Below are 17,418 nucleotides of genomic sequence, written 5' to 3' on the forward strand. Positions count from 1 at the left end.
CAGCTCACACCCTAAGGACTAATTTTTCCATTCAGTAGAGGAGCAGCTGAAAACTCAGGGGAGTTGGGGAGATCGGCCCTCACCCCACAGGTAGTACGTGATAGGTTAGAACCCAATTCTTCTCTGTGCAATCATAGAATGAGAGGGCTGGCAGGGATCTTAGAGTGGCACCAGGCATGCCCATTCTCCTCATGACCTCCTCACCAAACAGTCATCACCTCCTCAGTGACGGAGAGCCCGTGTCAGCCCAGTGATTTTTCATGTGTTGCTGATCTGAGCTCTGTGTCACCCTGATTCCACCTAGGGCAGCACAGAAAAGGTCTAATCCCCTTCTCTGGTGCCCTTGGCCCTGACTTCCCTTTTCCAGGTTAAATGTTCTTAATTTCTTCAATTCTCCTTCACGTGAGTCTTTCAAAGCCCTGGACCGTCCCCACTATGCTTTTCTGAACTTGCTACCATTTACCGCAAAGTACGGTGCTCAGAACCCAACTCAGTACTGCAGGTGAGGCCTGCACTCACTCACCCACTCATCCACTCCCTCCCTCAGTGCCAGGCTCCTCTCAGGTCAGTGCAGAGCGGGACAGGTGCCAGCTCCATTGCTCGGGACACAGTACCCTTTTGGTTGCCGCCCAAGATCAAATGAGTTCTGAAGGGCTCACTCTCTGAAGCCCTTTCCCATGGCCTCCTGGTGTAGCACGTGCCTCGATCTCCACCAAGCTGTTCCTCTGTGTGGGAAGCTGTAAACCCATCCTGCTCCTCTGGGGCGTGTGCCTGCCACAGGCTTTTATAAGACTTATTTGGGTTGTAATGAGAACACCTTTCCTCAGATCCCCATCCAGCTTTTGTTCCTTTGGGATGCCAAAGTTGACATGCCCTCCGTCTGTCTCCGTCATAAAACCTAATCTCCAGGACGTGAAGCCATCTCTCCACTCAGGGGTCAATCTGGAGCCAACGAGAGGGGTGGTGAACTCACACATGCATAGAGACGCTTCACAGACCGTGGAAAACTACTCGACCAGCTCCTTCCCCGCCGAGCCCACCCTTTGTTGCCCCCCCTCCCTCGCCTTGGCTAGTCACACGCAGTTGAGCTGGCTCACAGGACAAAGAGGCAAGAGCCCAGTAACAGGGGACACAATCTCAGTCAAGGTCAAAAAGGCATTTCTGGAGTTGGGATTCTGGAACTAGGAGGCTCCAGGACTTGGACCTCTATACCGGTGGAGTCTTTCGTGTGTCTTCCCCACCCATGCCTTTGATGAGTCAGATCTTCCTTGAAGGGGAAAAAAAAATCATCAAGGATCTAAGTATAAACAAACTCTCAGCGTAGAGTGAGGGAGAGATTCCAAACTTTTCCATGAGAGTGACATCTCCTCCCCATCCCCAAGTTCATGTTATGAATATTCCCTGTGTTTGCTCCATAAAAGAACTCAGCAGAGCTAACTAACGCATTTCCACCATTCTTGCTCTCCGATGTTGTTTAGGTCAGGTTTAAACTTTTCTGGCTTTGAGCTGGAGTTCTGATGCCAACTCCACATTTATTGCATATGAATTTTAGTCAAAAGCTGTGTTGTCACAGGCATGTTCCTTCCCTCGTCGGGGAGCCACCCTCCACCTGATCCATCTCTGCACACACTTTTTTTTAAAAAAAAAAAGTTTAATATTGCTGATTTGGCAGAAGGAAGTGTAAATGTTATGTCAGTGCTAAGACACTACTTAATCCTGATAGATGAGTTGTCAGGGAAGCGTGACACTAACTGACAGATGTTAAATGACACCCGCTGTTCCCAGTGGTGCACAAACAGGCTCTGCAGTTCCAGGATGTGTCAGAAGGGCAGCTGGCAACTAGACTTACTGTGGTGATCACTTCTCAGTCTATACAAATATCAAATCATTAAGCTGTACCCCTGAAATGAATACAATGTCATACGTCAATTCTATCAACAAAGAAGCTAACAAAACAACCCTCAAAGACAAGAAAAAAGCAGAGATGAGGGTGGAATCTTTTCTGTCTTCCACAAGCAGTCAGTCCTGATGGGCCAGGGCTGGAGATGGGTAATAAATTCTCATAAATGATCAGATTAGCCACACACCCAGGCAGTTTGGGGCCCTTTGGCTTGGAGAGGAATTACCTGGAAGGAGTTTGGCTTTCCCGGATTACAGAGGGCCTTTTGATGATGTCAGAAATTCCAAGAGGAGGAGGCTTGAGAAGAAAGGAAGGAAAAGCTGAACATCTGTTCTCTGTAAAAAGAAGGAGCATGCCAAAAAAAAAAAAAAAGTCCCCCCCAGCTCCTCCCTTCTGGCTCCTCCAGGTAGCTCTCTCTTGTCCTGGCACCTGTGAGGCTGAGTAGGCAAACCAGTTGGAAAGAGGCAAAGCAAGTGGTTTGTAATCTTGGACATTAGTATTAAAAAGAAAATACTGATGACTGAAACCCTACCTGTAGAGATTGTAATGCAATTGCTGCTAAGTCGGGCTGGGCTTTGTATGATTTTATGAAGACTCCCAGGATATTCCAACGTGCAGCCAGTGCTGACGCCATGGGACCGAGGCCTATCCTGCCAATGCAAGAGACTGTGGGGACCACTGGTGTTTGAGATTAAGTGCTGCTGGGCTTCTACCTTCTACAGGGCAAAACCAGCATTGACTTCCCACACACTACCATGGTTTCTAGGCTTTAAAAAAAAAATCCGTAAGTATCCTACCATCATTCCAAGGAGAAAGTGAGACTTTCCCCTATGTGACACCCCATCCAGTTCTAATGAAAACCATGCCTGTTACTGGATGGGCTGGAAACAGGTGGAGGCTGCCCAGTTAGAAGACGCCACACGGGGGATCTAGCCTAAAAATCTCTCCTAAATCTCTCCTATACCCCATATCAGGCTCAGAGCGGACTCAGGAAATAAGTCAAGGTCATACGTGAAGCCTTTTTGGAGGTGAGAGGAGGACATTGTGTGGAAACTGAGATTCCATCCTTTCCCTTGCCGACTTTTGATGGGTATCCTGTCTGGGAAAATTTACATGAAAGCCAAGTCTATGGCTAAACTAGGAGCTCTTTGTGTCCCAGAACTATTGCTCCTGCCCCTTTTCTTGGGCAGTAAATAACTCTGGACTTGGAAAAACAAGCCCTGGTGACACGTTCACGGAGGCTGTGGGAGGGGCAGAGTGTGGACGTCTGAGTGCAGAACTCAGAGCACAGAGCCTAGTTGGACCTTTCAGACTCTGATTTCTTCACTGCAAAGACTGGTGGTGACCGTGGCCATGTGAGAGTGACCAAGGTCCTAAGAGCGACCAAGGATCATATGTTTTAGAGTGAATTCTATGGCACTCCACTGAGCCCCCAATACAGGGAGATGCACCCCACAGCTGCTGGGAGTGTTGATCTTAATGACTCACAGCTGTGTGCCTCTGTGGCCAGGCCTTACTCAGAAAGGAACTGTTACCCAACTCAAGGGGCTCGCTGCCTGGGGTGTTCCATTCAAGAATGAGGCGTGGTTGTCATCGCTCTGGAGTTTTATTTACTTGCAGCAAATAAAGGAGACAGGATTCACATCCAAAGCTCTGTCTCCCTGAAGGAAGCCTTAGCCATCACTTATATACACTATTTGGTTAGTTACATGTTGATTTCTTCTTTGCAGTTGGCTAAACTTATCCTGTTCGGTTAGGTCAAGCTCATCCTCTGCAAAATACGACTATATTTTAACATTTAGCAAGAATAGCATTCAGTAAGAACTGCCCAAACCTTGAGACCCTTGTCCTATCCAGCAGAATTGCATTGCCTCCGGTTACTCCCACTTTCAGGAGATGGCTGAGGTGGGGATTACAAGCGCCCAGCCCTTCCCTCAACCTGGGACACATTGGCCTTGGAGCTTCTTAAAGTATTGGGTGAGGCCCCCGTTGAGCCTGCGTTGGTGGGTCAGCTCCTCTGCTCAACCCTGCAGTCCTCACTTCCTCTTGGGCAAATCTGAGCTGAGCACACTCTCAATAAACCATCTGCAGGCAACTCTCCACAGGGCGCCTGAGCTAAGGGACGCCCTCGTCATGGACTCTGTTCCCTCTGAGGTCAGCTTTAAGATGAATGGTATTAACATCACCCTAGAAAAATGACTTGCTTTGTAGTTAAGAGGAAAAAGCTTTCTTTCAGGTGTAAATCTCTGGCATTTATTTCCCGTGACAGCGATGGCCTTCCTAAGGAGGCCTGGAACACCAGTGACAAAGCTACAGTGACTCTAGAAATTTGCACCTGAAGTAGTTTGAGAGACAGACTGCAAAGGGCTTCCACAGATCACAGACCTGAGGCACGCTGAGAGCTGCTGGCAGAAGACTGCGTGAGACCATGAGATGGGCAGAGGCACTGAGGGAGAGTTGGAAGGGGGGCAAAGAAGACGAGGCAGAGAACTTTCTTAAGAGATGAGAGATTTTTGTTTAATTTCCTGGATTAGTCGCTTTTAATGGTTTAAAAAAATCCACATTGTTAATTTACTGCCAGAGCCTTTGTAATTTGAGAGCTGAGGGCCTTCCAGGAGAGCGGGGGATGGCTGCAGACTTGTGCAAAGAGTTAAATCTCATCATGTGAACATGCTGCAGGGGGGCCCCACCTGTGTGTACAATGTACTTAAAGGATTAGAGCAGACTTTGAAATTATGATATGTTTTACCTCGAGTAAGTACCTTATTCCTTAAGCTTCCATTTCCTTGAAGGAGGGGGCAAGAAACCCACCGATTCTCTCAGATAATCAGTTGCATGAGACGCTCTGCTTTCGGGCTTCAATGGTTAGTTCAAGGGGAGGCGGGTGAAGGGTGTGTTATTTATACATTTTATGTTAAACCTATTTTCAATATGTGTGATTTCGATTCAAAGGTGTTGATTATAAGAGGTCTATCTGCCCTGAATGAAGGTGACATCTTCAGGGAGGTACAGGTGCCAGGGGGCCAGCGGAGAAGTTGTAGTGTGAGGGGCCAGTGCAAGCTGAAAGGGGAATTTTAAAAGGAACATTACTGTGGTCTATGCGTTCCTGTCAGGGTCTTCAAGAAATGTAAGTAAATACCCGATGTTCTCTATTTAAACAAAAGGTGCTCTTGGGCTGCAGCAGGTGATTTTTAAACTGAAGACAGAAATTTCTTTCCCCTGCACATGACTTACCAGGAACAGAGGCCAGCACCTTTATCAAAGAATGACCGTTGTCTGCTTTGGCTAAGCTACTGCTTTTGATTATTTGCTCCCCATAGATTTGTCAGGCAGGCTGAGGCTGGGGCTGGGGCTGGGGGAGCATGGTAACGAGAAATATGTAAGTTCAGTAACATTTGGTCTTTGGGAAACAGACAACCACACATAGATACGTCTCATAAAGACACAGTCCTTTATTTTAAAAACACTCATGTTGCAAAAAAGTACATAGAAAAATAAAGTTTGGTTGGGATACTTTATTAAACTTCAAGTCACAGACCTTGACATGTTATAGATTAGAGCAGAGCTTGTTATGCATGTGGAGAACCCAAACTGATTTATTACACAGAAGGAAAAACAGGCCGTCTGGGTGAAGCGGTCTGGGGCACCCTCCAGTCTGCCCATCAGATACCGACACGCTGGCTCTTCAGATGTTGCTCTACCCATCCAGACACGGCGGGCCGACCAGTTCCAACCAGGGAAAGGCAAGGTGGAGTCACAGACCAAATAATTTTAAACAAAGACTGTTGTTTTTTTTTGGCAACACAATATATATCACAGTAAAATGTTTAATACCTGCAGAATTGCAGGTTGAAAGAATTAAATTTCAAAGGTGGGAGAGAAAGGGGACTGAGCAGAGAGTGAGCACTGGACGCTTATCTAACGAGACACGGGAAAGGGGAAAGCTGTGGAGGCTCCGCTGCCTTCTTCGCTCGCCGGTCTTGCCAGCAGCACGTGGCATTTTACAGTATTTCAATGTGCAGCCCGAGTGATAGAAACGGGGGTGAAATGGGCCAACTTTCTATCAACTTAGGCAGTTTTGCCACCAACAGTAAATTGGCTCTTTTAATAGGAGGAAATTGAAAGGTTTCTCACTAAAGAGAATTAAGTGGTGGGATCAAGAGATTTCCAGGCCTCAGGGTACCTCATTAGTGACTGGCTTTCTTAATTCGGTCTTGAGTCTACCAGGTCACCTGAGATAACAGAATGAAAACAGAAGGGTGGCCACATTTCTCCTTTACCCTGTTCTTATTCTCTCTGAAGTCATGAGGAGACTCCTTTTTTTTATTTTTTTATTTTATAGGCATTAGACACAGTTCCTGAAGCATTTGGAAAATTATTTTTTGTTTGTTTTGTGATAGAAGTCACAATAATGCTGTGCTTTGAAAACTGTTTTTTTCTTAGCTTCTTTCTGCAAAGTGCTCTCAGGCCCATCAGCTTGATCAAAGGACTGGGCTCTCTCTAAGGCCCCACCGGTGAGCCCTCAATTTCCACTGGTCAGCTCAATGGTACTGACCCTGCATTTTGCAGTTTTCCCTTGTGTGTGAAAGCCGGTCCTCTTACCTCCTCTGCCTGCAGGGATCCCACAGGGTTGTCAGACTTTGAACTGTAATAACAGCCACCAGAAAGTCCTATAAAAGCAGCAGTGACCTTCTGGAGCTGTCAAATCTTTAAATAGGATTTGGGATTTAATGCTGTATATTTTTAAAAGAAAAAAATAAGAATTGTTAGATACCAAAAAATACATGTCTTTTGGCCAATTCAGAATCTGTCCTACCCCCTTTTTCAACCCAGGAAAGATACAAGTTTTGAGGGGAAGAAAAAAAAAGCAAAACTAGACCAGATCTCAGGCTAAATAAGGAAGGCGTGCATGTTAGATGCAGCCAGACTGAAAGTCTGGATTGAAAAGAAGCCACTCAGGAGGTGATTGCTGTGAAAAAGGAACAAAAAATATAAGGAAGGAAGGTGCATAAAGAATTATGTGATCTGTCTCGACGTGGTATGCAATATAGCCCGAAAACTCCAGGAACCTTCTCATTCTAAGTTCTCAGGCCCAGGGCAAAAGATTGAGAGGCTTTTTTTTTTTTTTAACCTTTTGCTAATAAAATTACAATGCCCCTGCAGCAGTGTGGAGACTTCTCCTTGGACACGTGGAGATTCTTCTGGCCTGGGCCCACTGCTTACAGTAGTGCTCTGTTTATACAGCTTGTCTTAAACCCACAGCAAGTGCTTCTTGGTCTACGGGGGCCACCCTGCAAATACTTAAGTTGGCATTCTCTTTAAAAAGAATGAGAAGCTGCTTCTGTTTTCATCTCCTACCGATCTCCAGAGTCCAAACCCATACACGCTGAGCAAGACAGGCTTCTCGGCGAGACCTCTATTCCCCCCTCTCTCACAAAGAGAAACCTTGGTCGTATTCCAAGGCCAGGGAGGGTTTTGAACTTAAGTCTAATGCAGCAGGTGACATCCTCACCTTGGCTGCCCCTTCTCCCTCAGGTTTGCTCTTTCAGAGTCAATGCTCGCTTACATCAGAGAATGGAGCTGTAGAACGAAATCCTCAGGAGCAAAGTGGACAGAGCACACAGAATCACACAGTGCTGGAAACAGCACTTGCCTCTACCCCTCCCCACTTCAAACAGGTCTCTAAAAGCAAAAAATGCCCTACCTTACGTGTTGGGGGAACTACCTGGACATGAAATTATTCACTGGTCCAGATCTCTCACTGGCCCACCAATGAAGAATCTGGAATTCCCACGCAAACCCCCAACAGTTTTGGTCTGCGCGCCTCTTCCTGCCCAGTCCTCCCGGACCCTGGCTCCCTCTGCTTTGCGGAAAGACAGCCCGGGGAAGGCAGTTCCGATCACGCACGCTTGCCGTCCCGAGCTGGCGTTACCAGAAAGCTGGGCTCCAGCCCCCCAAGCAGTACAGGTAGGGGTAGTGAGGATAGCTGTTGTACACGGAGATGAGGGCGGCCCGGGAGAAGCCCTCGTCTTTCAGGGCTGGCAAGGAGGGGTGCTTCTCCAGGCCGCCCAGGTCCGAGGTGAGCTGCTTCCGCTTGGTCTTATAGCGTCTGTTCTGGAACCATATTTTCACTTGGGTCTCGGTGAGCTTCAGGTTCTTGGCCAGGTGAGCCCTTTCAGGGGCTGACAGGTACTTCTGGTGGCTGAACTTCCTCTCTAGCTCAATGACCTGAGAGTGGGAGAAGGCGGCCCGAGAGCGCTTCTGCGGCTGCTTGGGGGCCTGGGGAAGGCTCGGCGAGGAGCCCGAAGTGTTTTCACAGTCCAACAGATAAGTCTCCAAGTGCCGATCTGGAAACAAGAGGGGAGAAAAGGGCCCGGGAAGGGAAAAGTTACATGTTTGGAGCAAAGGGGACAGTAATTCAACCCACCCTTATCTCCTCCCGGAGTGAACAAACAGCCCACTGTCATCTTGGATACATTTCACTTTTTTCACATGACTAAGGAGTTCTCCCGAGTGGGGAGTGAGTGGATGTGTATACTATGTATTAGTTTTCTAATGGCCATCAAGAACCCAAAGTAAGAGGGGTTAGCGGCAGAACTTCCTGCCACGTTGTCCAGGAGATTAAACAGGGATTCTGGAAATGTATCCTGAGGGTGGGGGGGCAGGAGGCCAGGAAGACACGGAGGCATAAGATGCCCTGTGAAGCACCCAAAAGCATTCAGGGTTCACATCCTGGCAGCAAGGGAGGGCTTGTGTGGCCGGAGAGGCTGCGAGCCCTGCAGGCAGCACCTTTTCTGGCTTAAATCTTCCCCCCACCACCCACTTTTTTTTTTTTTTTCCCCCTGAGTGAGGCGTTAGGATACCTCTTAAGGAGTGATGGGAAAGAAAATAAGTCTACTTTAAATGTTCCAACGGTGTTGTATGTCCTGAAGACCAGAGGGAACTCCCAGATTTACTGTTTCACTGCTCCTGTGATTGGGAAGCCAAAGGGGGCGGGGGGGGGGCTCTTTGCTTGGCAGATTCTAATTTATTCACATCAGTTAAGTGGTTTTCAGTTGTTTGTGACACATCAGTTACTGTACATGCCGAGAGGTACGCGGGGCTGGCACCGGTGGGTGGAGTCGGGGGTGACGGGGAGCCGGGTGGGGTTCACCTGGGCGGGGGCCGGGCGGGGGGCGCTGCGCGCGCTCCGGCTGTTGAGACCCCGGCGCCTGACGCACGGCGCGGGCGAGTCGGGCCGCCGGCCGCGGGGCGCAGGGCTGGTCCCCAGGCTCACCCGCGGCGGGAGGCGGTGGGGTCCCTTCGCCCGTCGCCCCCGCCGGGCCGCATCCCCGCAGGGCCCGAGGTGAGCTTTGGACCCGCCCTCCTGCCCGCGCCGCCCGCAGGCCAGCTCGCCCGGCGGGGCTCCACCCGGTCCCGCCCGGCCTCCCGGCCCCGCAGGGTTACCTGGCTCGGTCTCCGCCGGCGACTCGGCCTCCCCGGGCGCGGCGCGGGGCCGAGGGCTGGGCTCGCTTTCCTGCGCGCCGGCACCGCCTCTCCCCCCGTGGGGCTCCGGCTCGGGGTGCTGCCCAGGGGCCCGCTGGGGCAGGGGCAGGGGCAGGGGCAGGGGCCGGGGCGGCGGCGGGGGCCGCGGGCTGCCCATGTGGCCGCCGCGCCGCTCCGCGCCGTCCCGCAGGATGTCCTGGATGAGAAAGGAGGTGAGCGGCTTGGCCTGCGTGGCCGCCCCCGCCGCCCCGGGCCGCGGCTCCGGAGCCCTGAGCATCGCGTCCCTGGGGCGTTGGGGCTCCGACGTCCGCGCGGGGTCGGGACGCGGGAGCTGCGCCCGCGGCGGCCGCCCCACTTTCACTTTCCGCCGCCCGCGTGCGCTTATAAGCCCGGGGCGCGCGCCGCGCCGCCTGCCCATTGGCCGCGGGGACCTGGCGGCGCCGCTGATTGGCCGCCGGGCGCTCCAGGTGAGGGGGTGGAAGCGGGGACCTGCGCTCCGCTCGGTCTCCTGGCTCTCGGAGGGTTTCTTCCCGATCCCTCCTTCCTCGCCCCGCTGGCCGGCCTCCGCCGCCCGCAGTCGCTGTCCCAGGCTGGCGGCGAACACCGAAGCCGGGCTCCTGCGCCCCAGCCCGCGATGGGCCGCTTCTGGGGGATAATGATGCAGGCGGGAAAGACTCCATTTAGCTCTTTCAGGTCGTGAAGGCGCCTCCGCTCACAAAGAGACAGGTGGGGCAAGTGCCGGCGTCGCAGTCTGCAGAGAGAATTCCGGTGCCCGTGCCGAGGGGAGGTGGTTGGCACAGCCGGGTCTCCCGAGGCTCTCGAAGCGGCTGGGCCGCTAAGGGCGGTGTCCGACCCCGCGCTGGACTCTGCGCTGGAGAATATTGGGGCCACTGGAAAACGTGGAGCAGGGATGATGGGTTCAAGTCCTGAATCGATGTTTAGCTGCCTGGAGTTGATAGCGCCACTGTGATTGTATAAAGGAGTATTCTTAGGAAACGGGCACTGCAGGGGCGCAGGGACAGAGCCCACCGACCCCCGAGTGGTTCGGAAACACTGGTCCCGATGGGTCTGTCCCTGGTACCGCCCGGGGAGCGCAGGGAGGGCTGGCGGACCTGGCCTGCAGGTGTCCTCGGGAGCTGTGCGCGCGCAGCTCTCCTGCCGTCCCGGCCTAAGACACCTTGCGTTCCGCTGCAAACTTTTCAAAAGGATAGTATGTTGTGTGTGTGTGTGGGGGGGGGGGGGAGATAGGAAGTAGGTTATTGCGGATAAAGCAAGCGCCGGAGAGCCACCCTGTGTGGCGGGAAGGTCTTTGGCGAAGATGGTTTTGTTCTGTCAATACAAAAAAATTAAACTTTTTTTTTTTTTTTGGAAATACTTATGGATTCACAGGAATGTGCAAAATTAGTACCCCCAGCTTCTCCCGGCGATGACGTATTATGTAACTGTAATACGATTTAAAGATCAGGAAATGGGCGGAGATCAGCACGTTACTGTTAGCTGCACGACAGACCTTATTTTTAAATCGCTTTTAAACCTGCATTCACTTACGGGTGTGTGTAGCTGTATGCAATTTTATCCCATGTCTAGATTCTTGTAATGCCACAGTCCAGATACAGAATTGTCCCATCAACACAGAGGAACTAACTCCCTCTGCTATCTCTGTAGTTAGGGGCCCACACCCCCTTCTCTCTGCGCATGACCCCAGGCAACCACTGATCTGTTCCCGGTTTCTAGAGTTTTACCACTTGGACAATGTTATATAAATGGAACCAAGCATTGTAGAGTAGGTAACCTTTTTGAATTGGCTTTTATCACTATGCGTAATGCCCCTGAGGTTCACTCAGATCGTTGCACATGTTAATAGTTAATACTTTTTTATTGCTGAATGGTATTATTTCATTGTATGGATCTGCCAGAGTCTGTTCAACCCCCCCCCCCCCACCACCACCACCACTTTCTAGTTGTTTTGCTATTATGAATGAAAGTGCTATGAACATTCATGTACAGGTTTTTTCGTTTTTTGTTTTTTTAAATATATCTTTATTGATTTCAGAGAGAGGAAAGGAGAGGGAGAGAGAGAGATAGAAACATCAATGATGAGAGAGTCATTGATCGGCTGCCTCCTGCACGCCCCCCACTGGGGATCAAGCCTGCCACCCGGGCATGTGCCCTGACCAGGAATTGAACCCTGATCGCCTGGATCCTAGGTCAACACTCAACTGCTGAGCCATGCCCAGCCAGGCCATGTACAGGTATTTGTGTGAACACGAGTTTTTATTTCTCTGTGATAAATAGCCAAGGGTGCAATTGTTGGGTCATATGTAACGGCATGTTTAGTTTGGTAAGAACCTGCCAAACTGTTTTCCAGAGTGGTTGTATCATTTTAAATGTCCGCCAGCAATGTATCAGAGTTCCAGTTTCTCTACATCTTAGTCAGCATTTGGTGTCATCATTATTTTTTATTTTAGTCATTCTAATAGGTATGTAATGGTATGGCATTGTGGTTTAAAATTTTAATTTGCATTTCCCAAATGGCTGAAGGTATTGAACATCTTTTCATGTGCTTCTTTGCCACCCACTTCTCCCCATTGGTGAAATATTTATTCAACTATTTTGCTCATGTTATAATTAGATTTTTTTGGATTTTTGCTTTTGAGATTTTTTTTTTTATTGATTTATTTGAGAGAGAGAGGAAGGGAGAGGAAGAGAGAGAGAGATTGATCAATTTGCTATTCCACTTATTTATGAATTCATTGATTGGCTCTTGTATGAGGTCTGACCAGGGATTGAACCCACAACCCTGCTATAACCTACTGAGTTACCCAGCCAGGGCTTTGTTGTTGAGATTTGATAGTTCCCTATGTATTCTATTTGCAAGTCTTTGTCGAATATGTGGTATGCAAATATTTTCTCCTAGTCTGCACCTTGTTGTTGTTTTTTTAAATCTTTTTTAACAGGGATTTCACAATACAAAAGTTTTTAATTTTGGTGGAGTCCAATTTGTTAATTATTTTACAGATTTTGCCCTGGTATCTTGTCTGAGAACTTTTTGCTTCTCTCTAGGTACTGAAAATGCTCTCCTGTGTTATCTTCTAAAAGTTTTATATTTTACCTTTAAATCCATGATTTATTTTGAATTAATTTTTGTATATGGTGTGAGGTTTAAATCGAGGCAGCCTCTTTTTATTCTTAAAATTTAGAGCTAGGTGGCATTTCAAATCAGTGACGAAAATATGAATTATTTAATAAATAATACTGCCATTTGGGAAAAAATGAAGTTTTATTCTTATAACAAAATAAATCTCAGCTGGCCCAAAATTTTAAAACATAAACAGGCACAGGAAAAAAAAAGTTTAACCACACTCATCATTAGAGAAATGCAAAACAAAACCACATTGAGATACCCCTTTCCCACCTTTCAGATTGGCAGAGTTAAAAAGATGGATACGATCCAGCATCGGTGGGGTGTGGAGGAGCATTATTCCCATACAGATTTGAAGGGAGAGTAAATCAGCTGCATATATTTGGATGATGGCAAACTCTGTCAAAATTAAAACGGGGCGTATCCTTTGACACAAATATTCTATGCTTAGAGATTTACCATTGCACTGACTTGTGAAAATATCCTCAGTTTGGTCAGAGACTGATTTGAGTTGCAAGAAAAGTTATAGAATGAACCTATTGTGTGTAAAAAAAAAGTGACAAGTTATCAATGTAATATTTTACATTTGAGCATTTTAACATATAGAATATATCTGGAAGGATATAAATATCTCAATGGAGCAGTTACCTCTGATCAGTGAGATGGAGATAGCAGATTGGAAGAAGGAAAGGATGGGAGCAGAACAAGGGGCATTTCCTTGTACTAATTACAATTTTAAAAAATAAAAAATTTAGATCTGGAACTGAGCTTGGGCTCCCCTCTGCCACCACCACCTCGTCAGATCTCAGATGTGCCTTCAGAATACAGACACAGCACTTTCCCTTCCCTTGCTTCTCATGTCTTTCCTTTTCTATTTTGTGTTTTGGGCATTTCTGTGGATGGTCCTCTCTTTATTAGACTGAGAGCTCCCTGAGCAGGACTTAGTCATTCTCACATTTATATCATCCCTAACACCTCGCTTAGTTTTGGCATACAGAAGGCACTCACCCAGCCAGGCGTGACTCAGCGGCTGAGCATTGACCTAGGGTCCAGGAGATCGGGGTTCAATTCCCAGTCAGGGCACATGCCCAGGTTGCAGGCTCGATCCCCAGCAGGAGGCAGCCGATCAATGACTCTCTCATCATTGATGTTTCTATCTCTCTCTCCCTTTCCCTTCCTCTCTCTGAAATCAATATAGATATATTTAAAAAAGAAAAGAAAAGAAGGCACTTAATAAATGCTTGCTGGGGCCCACAGGGTCAAGGCAAATGCCAGAGTCAGGTCGATGCTCTTTCCTGTGCCATGGTTCTGCAGCTTAAACTGGGTGAAATGATCAAGGACAACCAAGAAGACACAAAGGGGCTGTGGGGGACCTCTTTAGATGGAACAGAATTCCAGAGAAGAATATCACCCGCACCCCAAGGATAGTCCCTCCCCCAGCCCTGTAACTTGTAAATGTGCTCTGCAAAAGGCAAGGGGGAGTTAAAGTTGCAGATGAAATTAAAGTTGCGAATCAACTGATCTTGAGATGAGAAGATTATTCTGGATTATCCCAGTGGGGCTGATGTAATCACAGCATCCTAATAAGTAAATGAGGAAGCAGAGAGTCAGAGTCAGAGGAGATGTGATGTGGAAGCAAGGTTATGGTGATGGGAGGTGAGGAAGACTCAGCTGGCCTTTGCTGGCTTTGAAGGTGGAAGGGGGAGCAGAGTGTGAGCCAAGGAGTGTGGGCAGCCTCTAGAAGCTGAAAAAGGGAAGACATAGATTCCGCCCCGAGAACCTCTAGAAGGAACGAGCTCTGTTAACACCTTGATTTTAGCCCAATAAGAGCCATTTTGGACTTCTTACCACAAGAAACATATACCAGGGCACTTATAAAAAGATACAGAAATGATGCAGGGAGGACTACCAGCTCTGCCTTGATATGAACTTTGGGTCCTTTTTTTAAAATTTGAAATATACATTTTGACCCATAATCTCATCCCTTCATTAAAAGTTTCTTCTTTGTGTATTTTCTTCTAGTCTTCAGCCATGTTCAGTTGTAGGGTAAGTGTAATTTTGTATCCTGTTTTTTCCTTCCAATTTCATATTATATCAGAAGCACTTATAAATTGCTCCCTTACCTATTTTAGAAGCCATTTAGATCCAAAGATATTTAAATCTAGAAGGGACCTTGGGATCACCTAATAAAGTTTCTTGTTTTTCTAGAAAAGAACCTGAGATTTACAGAGACTATAGAACCATAACTGGAAGTGAAGTCTCATAAATTTGTAGCCCAAACACTTCCCTGGCATCACCTTCCACCCTTCCGCCCACCCGACCTGCCTCTCTTGCTACCATCTACTGTGGAGAGTGGGAGCTGTGTTTATAGAATTGTCCTGTACAAACGTGTTGTAAAATATACCTGGGTTTTGTTACAAGCAAGTATGGTCACACATGCTGACACAGAAATGACTGTTGTGAAGGAAGAAGTGTTTATACTCACAGGTCCCCAGAAACAGGTGTTACAACACACTATGCAGGGCCACAGGGGGCAGCACCAGGGTCAGAAGGAGACGGGGAGGAGAAAGCATGGGCACAAGCCTCTATTGTGCTTTTGTGGGGAGGACTGGGCAAAGGTGAGCAGGTTTAGGATCGGAGAGTTTGAATAATGTCAGTGGACTTGGGGCTATAGGGGTGCTCTCTAGGTATTTGGTACCTGGCCTGGGGTGATTTGGGGGAGCAGGAATATTGGCTGGGTGGGTGAGAGCTAGATAAAGGAGATGATTGGCTTGCATATCAAAGGCATGCTTGCAGCCAAGTTGTTTGCTGTGTCTAGGAATTAGCTCACTTTGGGAGGCCCCAAGATATCCTAGCATCATAAAATGTAGGAAAACAAAAAACATAATTAATACAAAGTGCTCATTAGCCTACATCATTTTCACAGCACACATATTTCTTTTCAAATATGTTTCAAGGCCTCTTGAGGCTGCCACACCAAGTTTAGGCCTTACCTATACACATCAGGATGTGTGTCTTCCAGGACGGCCCTTCGTGTTGGCTTTGCTAATTCAGAAAGGCCAAAAGAAAAGGAGAGAGAAAAAGAGGGGTCGGTCACAACCACCACCACAATAAAAAGGGCTGTAAGCCTTCCACCAGCCAACAAGGTTTATAAGACTTCCGAGGAGGCGGCAGCCCCGGCTAATGATGTCCAGATGGAGGCTGCAGAAGCAGAGGAATAACCCCCGGCCCGCTCAGCTGGTGGCCGAGCTCAGGACACATGTCCAGGTGTGCAGCTAGCTCTCTAAAGGCCACCTGCTCTTGGCCTAGCCCGGCTGGGGTTTGGTCTCCTTTCTTCTTTTTAACCTTTACCCGGGGATATGTTTTTATTGTTTTTTTTAGAGAGAGAGGAAGGGAGAGAGAGAGAGACATTGATGTGAGAGAGAAACATCGATTGGTTCCCTCCCGTACGCTTCCTGACCCAGGGTTGAACCCACAACCTAGGTATGTACCCTGCCTGGGAATCCAACCTGCCCCCTTTTTGGTGTATGGTAGGATATTCCAACCAACTGAGTCCCCAGGCCCAGTCCCCTGCTCCAATTCCCAGTCTCGGGGTGTAGGTGGGCCTCAGTGAGGGCGGACGCCCTGACCTGCTCACAGTGGGGACTCTCACCACCCTCGCTATAAAACAGGCGGCCTGGGCACAGTGCCAGTCCTTCCTGGCCCTGCTTTTCTGGGTGGGGAGTTTAGGAAAGTTCCTCAGCTCTGGTAGTTCAGGGATGTTGGAATTCATACTTGTCGCTTCATTGTCTTTCTGGCTGGACTGGAACATTAAAAGACACGGTCTGTGTCTTGTTAGAAAGGGTCCTGCGTGTTTCCCCATCCCCGTGTGCTCTCTTGCAGTAAAACTGAAGACTTTTTAGCCCGTATGGAGAAAGGAATTTTTGGAAGCAGCTTCATGGAGTCAGGGTGTCTTGGAACCCCAGAACAGCTGGGGGAAAGGGTAGGTTTTTTTTGGAAGGAAGACAGTGGCTATTAGAGTAGGTTCTGGCAGTGGGACCTTGGGCATAACCTTTCTGAGCATGCCCCAATTTCTTCATGCAAAATGGATACAATACTACACACATACCCATACACACACACACACACACACACACTCACACATATATACACACACACACAGTAATTCTGTGACATGACGGCTGTGTTAGCTAATGCTATGGGGTGATCATTTTACAATATATAAGTATGTCAAATCAAAATGTTTTATATCCTAAGCTGACACAATATTATATGTCAGTTATATCTCAATGCAACTGAAAAAAATGGGCACAAAAACAGCATCCTCTCAAAGATTACTGAGCAGAATAATAAGCCCACTCATGAAGAAGACACAGAGCCTGGCATACAGAGCATGCCCAGGAATGGCTCATTTCTACTAGTAATGTCAGGTTCTAGTCCTTTCTGCACAAGCAAATCAAATTTGCTTTTCCCAGGCACACTGCAAAGAGGCTAAATAAATAGGAGCTCTGAATGTAGGAGTCCCTAAGAAAACTGAGGAGGAGAGGGGCAGGAGAGTGGGTGAATGCATGAGCAAGCTTCAGGTCCAGTCCAGAGACACTGGGCTCCACGACAATCACTTAGTCATGAGAATTCAATATCCCAACTCTGTATCCTGGACGTCCAAGGCCTTCCTCACCTGGGCCTCTGCTTTCCTGCCTGTCCTTCCCCCTGCCCCCCCCCCCCCCAACTTTCTCCCTGCCTCTGCTGACTGTCTCCATCCCATCCTGACCCCAGTCCTGTCTCTGTGCATGCTGTGTGTACACTTGCCATGTCTTACGCATCTTCACTGGTTCAATTTCCACCCAAAGAGAGTCTACCTCTCTGGCCCCTGTTGATGGCTCTGCTGCTC

General features: G+C 48.4%; 1 protein-coding gene across 1 annotated transcript; it reads right to left on the reverse strand.

The window, feature by feature from the left end:
* Positions 1-5,335: 5,335 nt before the first annotated feature.
* NKX3-1 (NK3 homeobox 1) lies at positions 5,336-9,719 on the reverse strand. Its single transcript, XM_081134728.1, has 2 exons — positions 9,347-9,719; positions 5,336-8,247 (listed from the first exon to the last, which is right to left on the reverse strand). The coding sequence occupies exons 1-2, from the start codon at positions 9,660-9,662 to the stop codon at positions 7,829-7,831; spliced, it is 735 nt and encodes a 244-aa protein (XP_080990854.1). The 5' UTR covers positions 9,663-9,719; the 3' UTR covers positions 5,336-7,828.
* Positions 9,720-17,418: the final 7,699 nt, after the last annotated feature.

The sequence above is a fragment of the Miniopterus schreibersii genome (genome assembly GCF_964146895.1).
Source record: "Miniopterus schreibersii genome assembly, chromosome: 4".
In the NCBI taxonomy this organism is placed as follows: domain Eukaryota; kingdom Metazoa; phylum Chordata; class Mammalia; order Chiroptera; family Miniopteridae; genus Miniopterus; species Miniopterus schreibersii.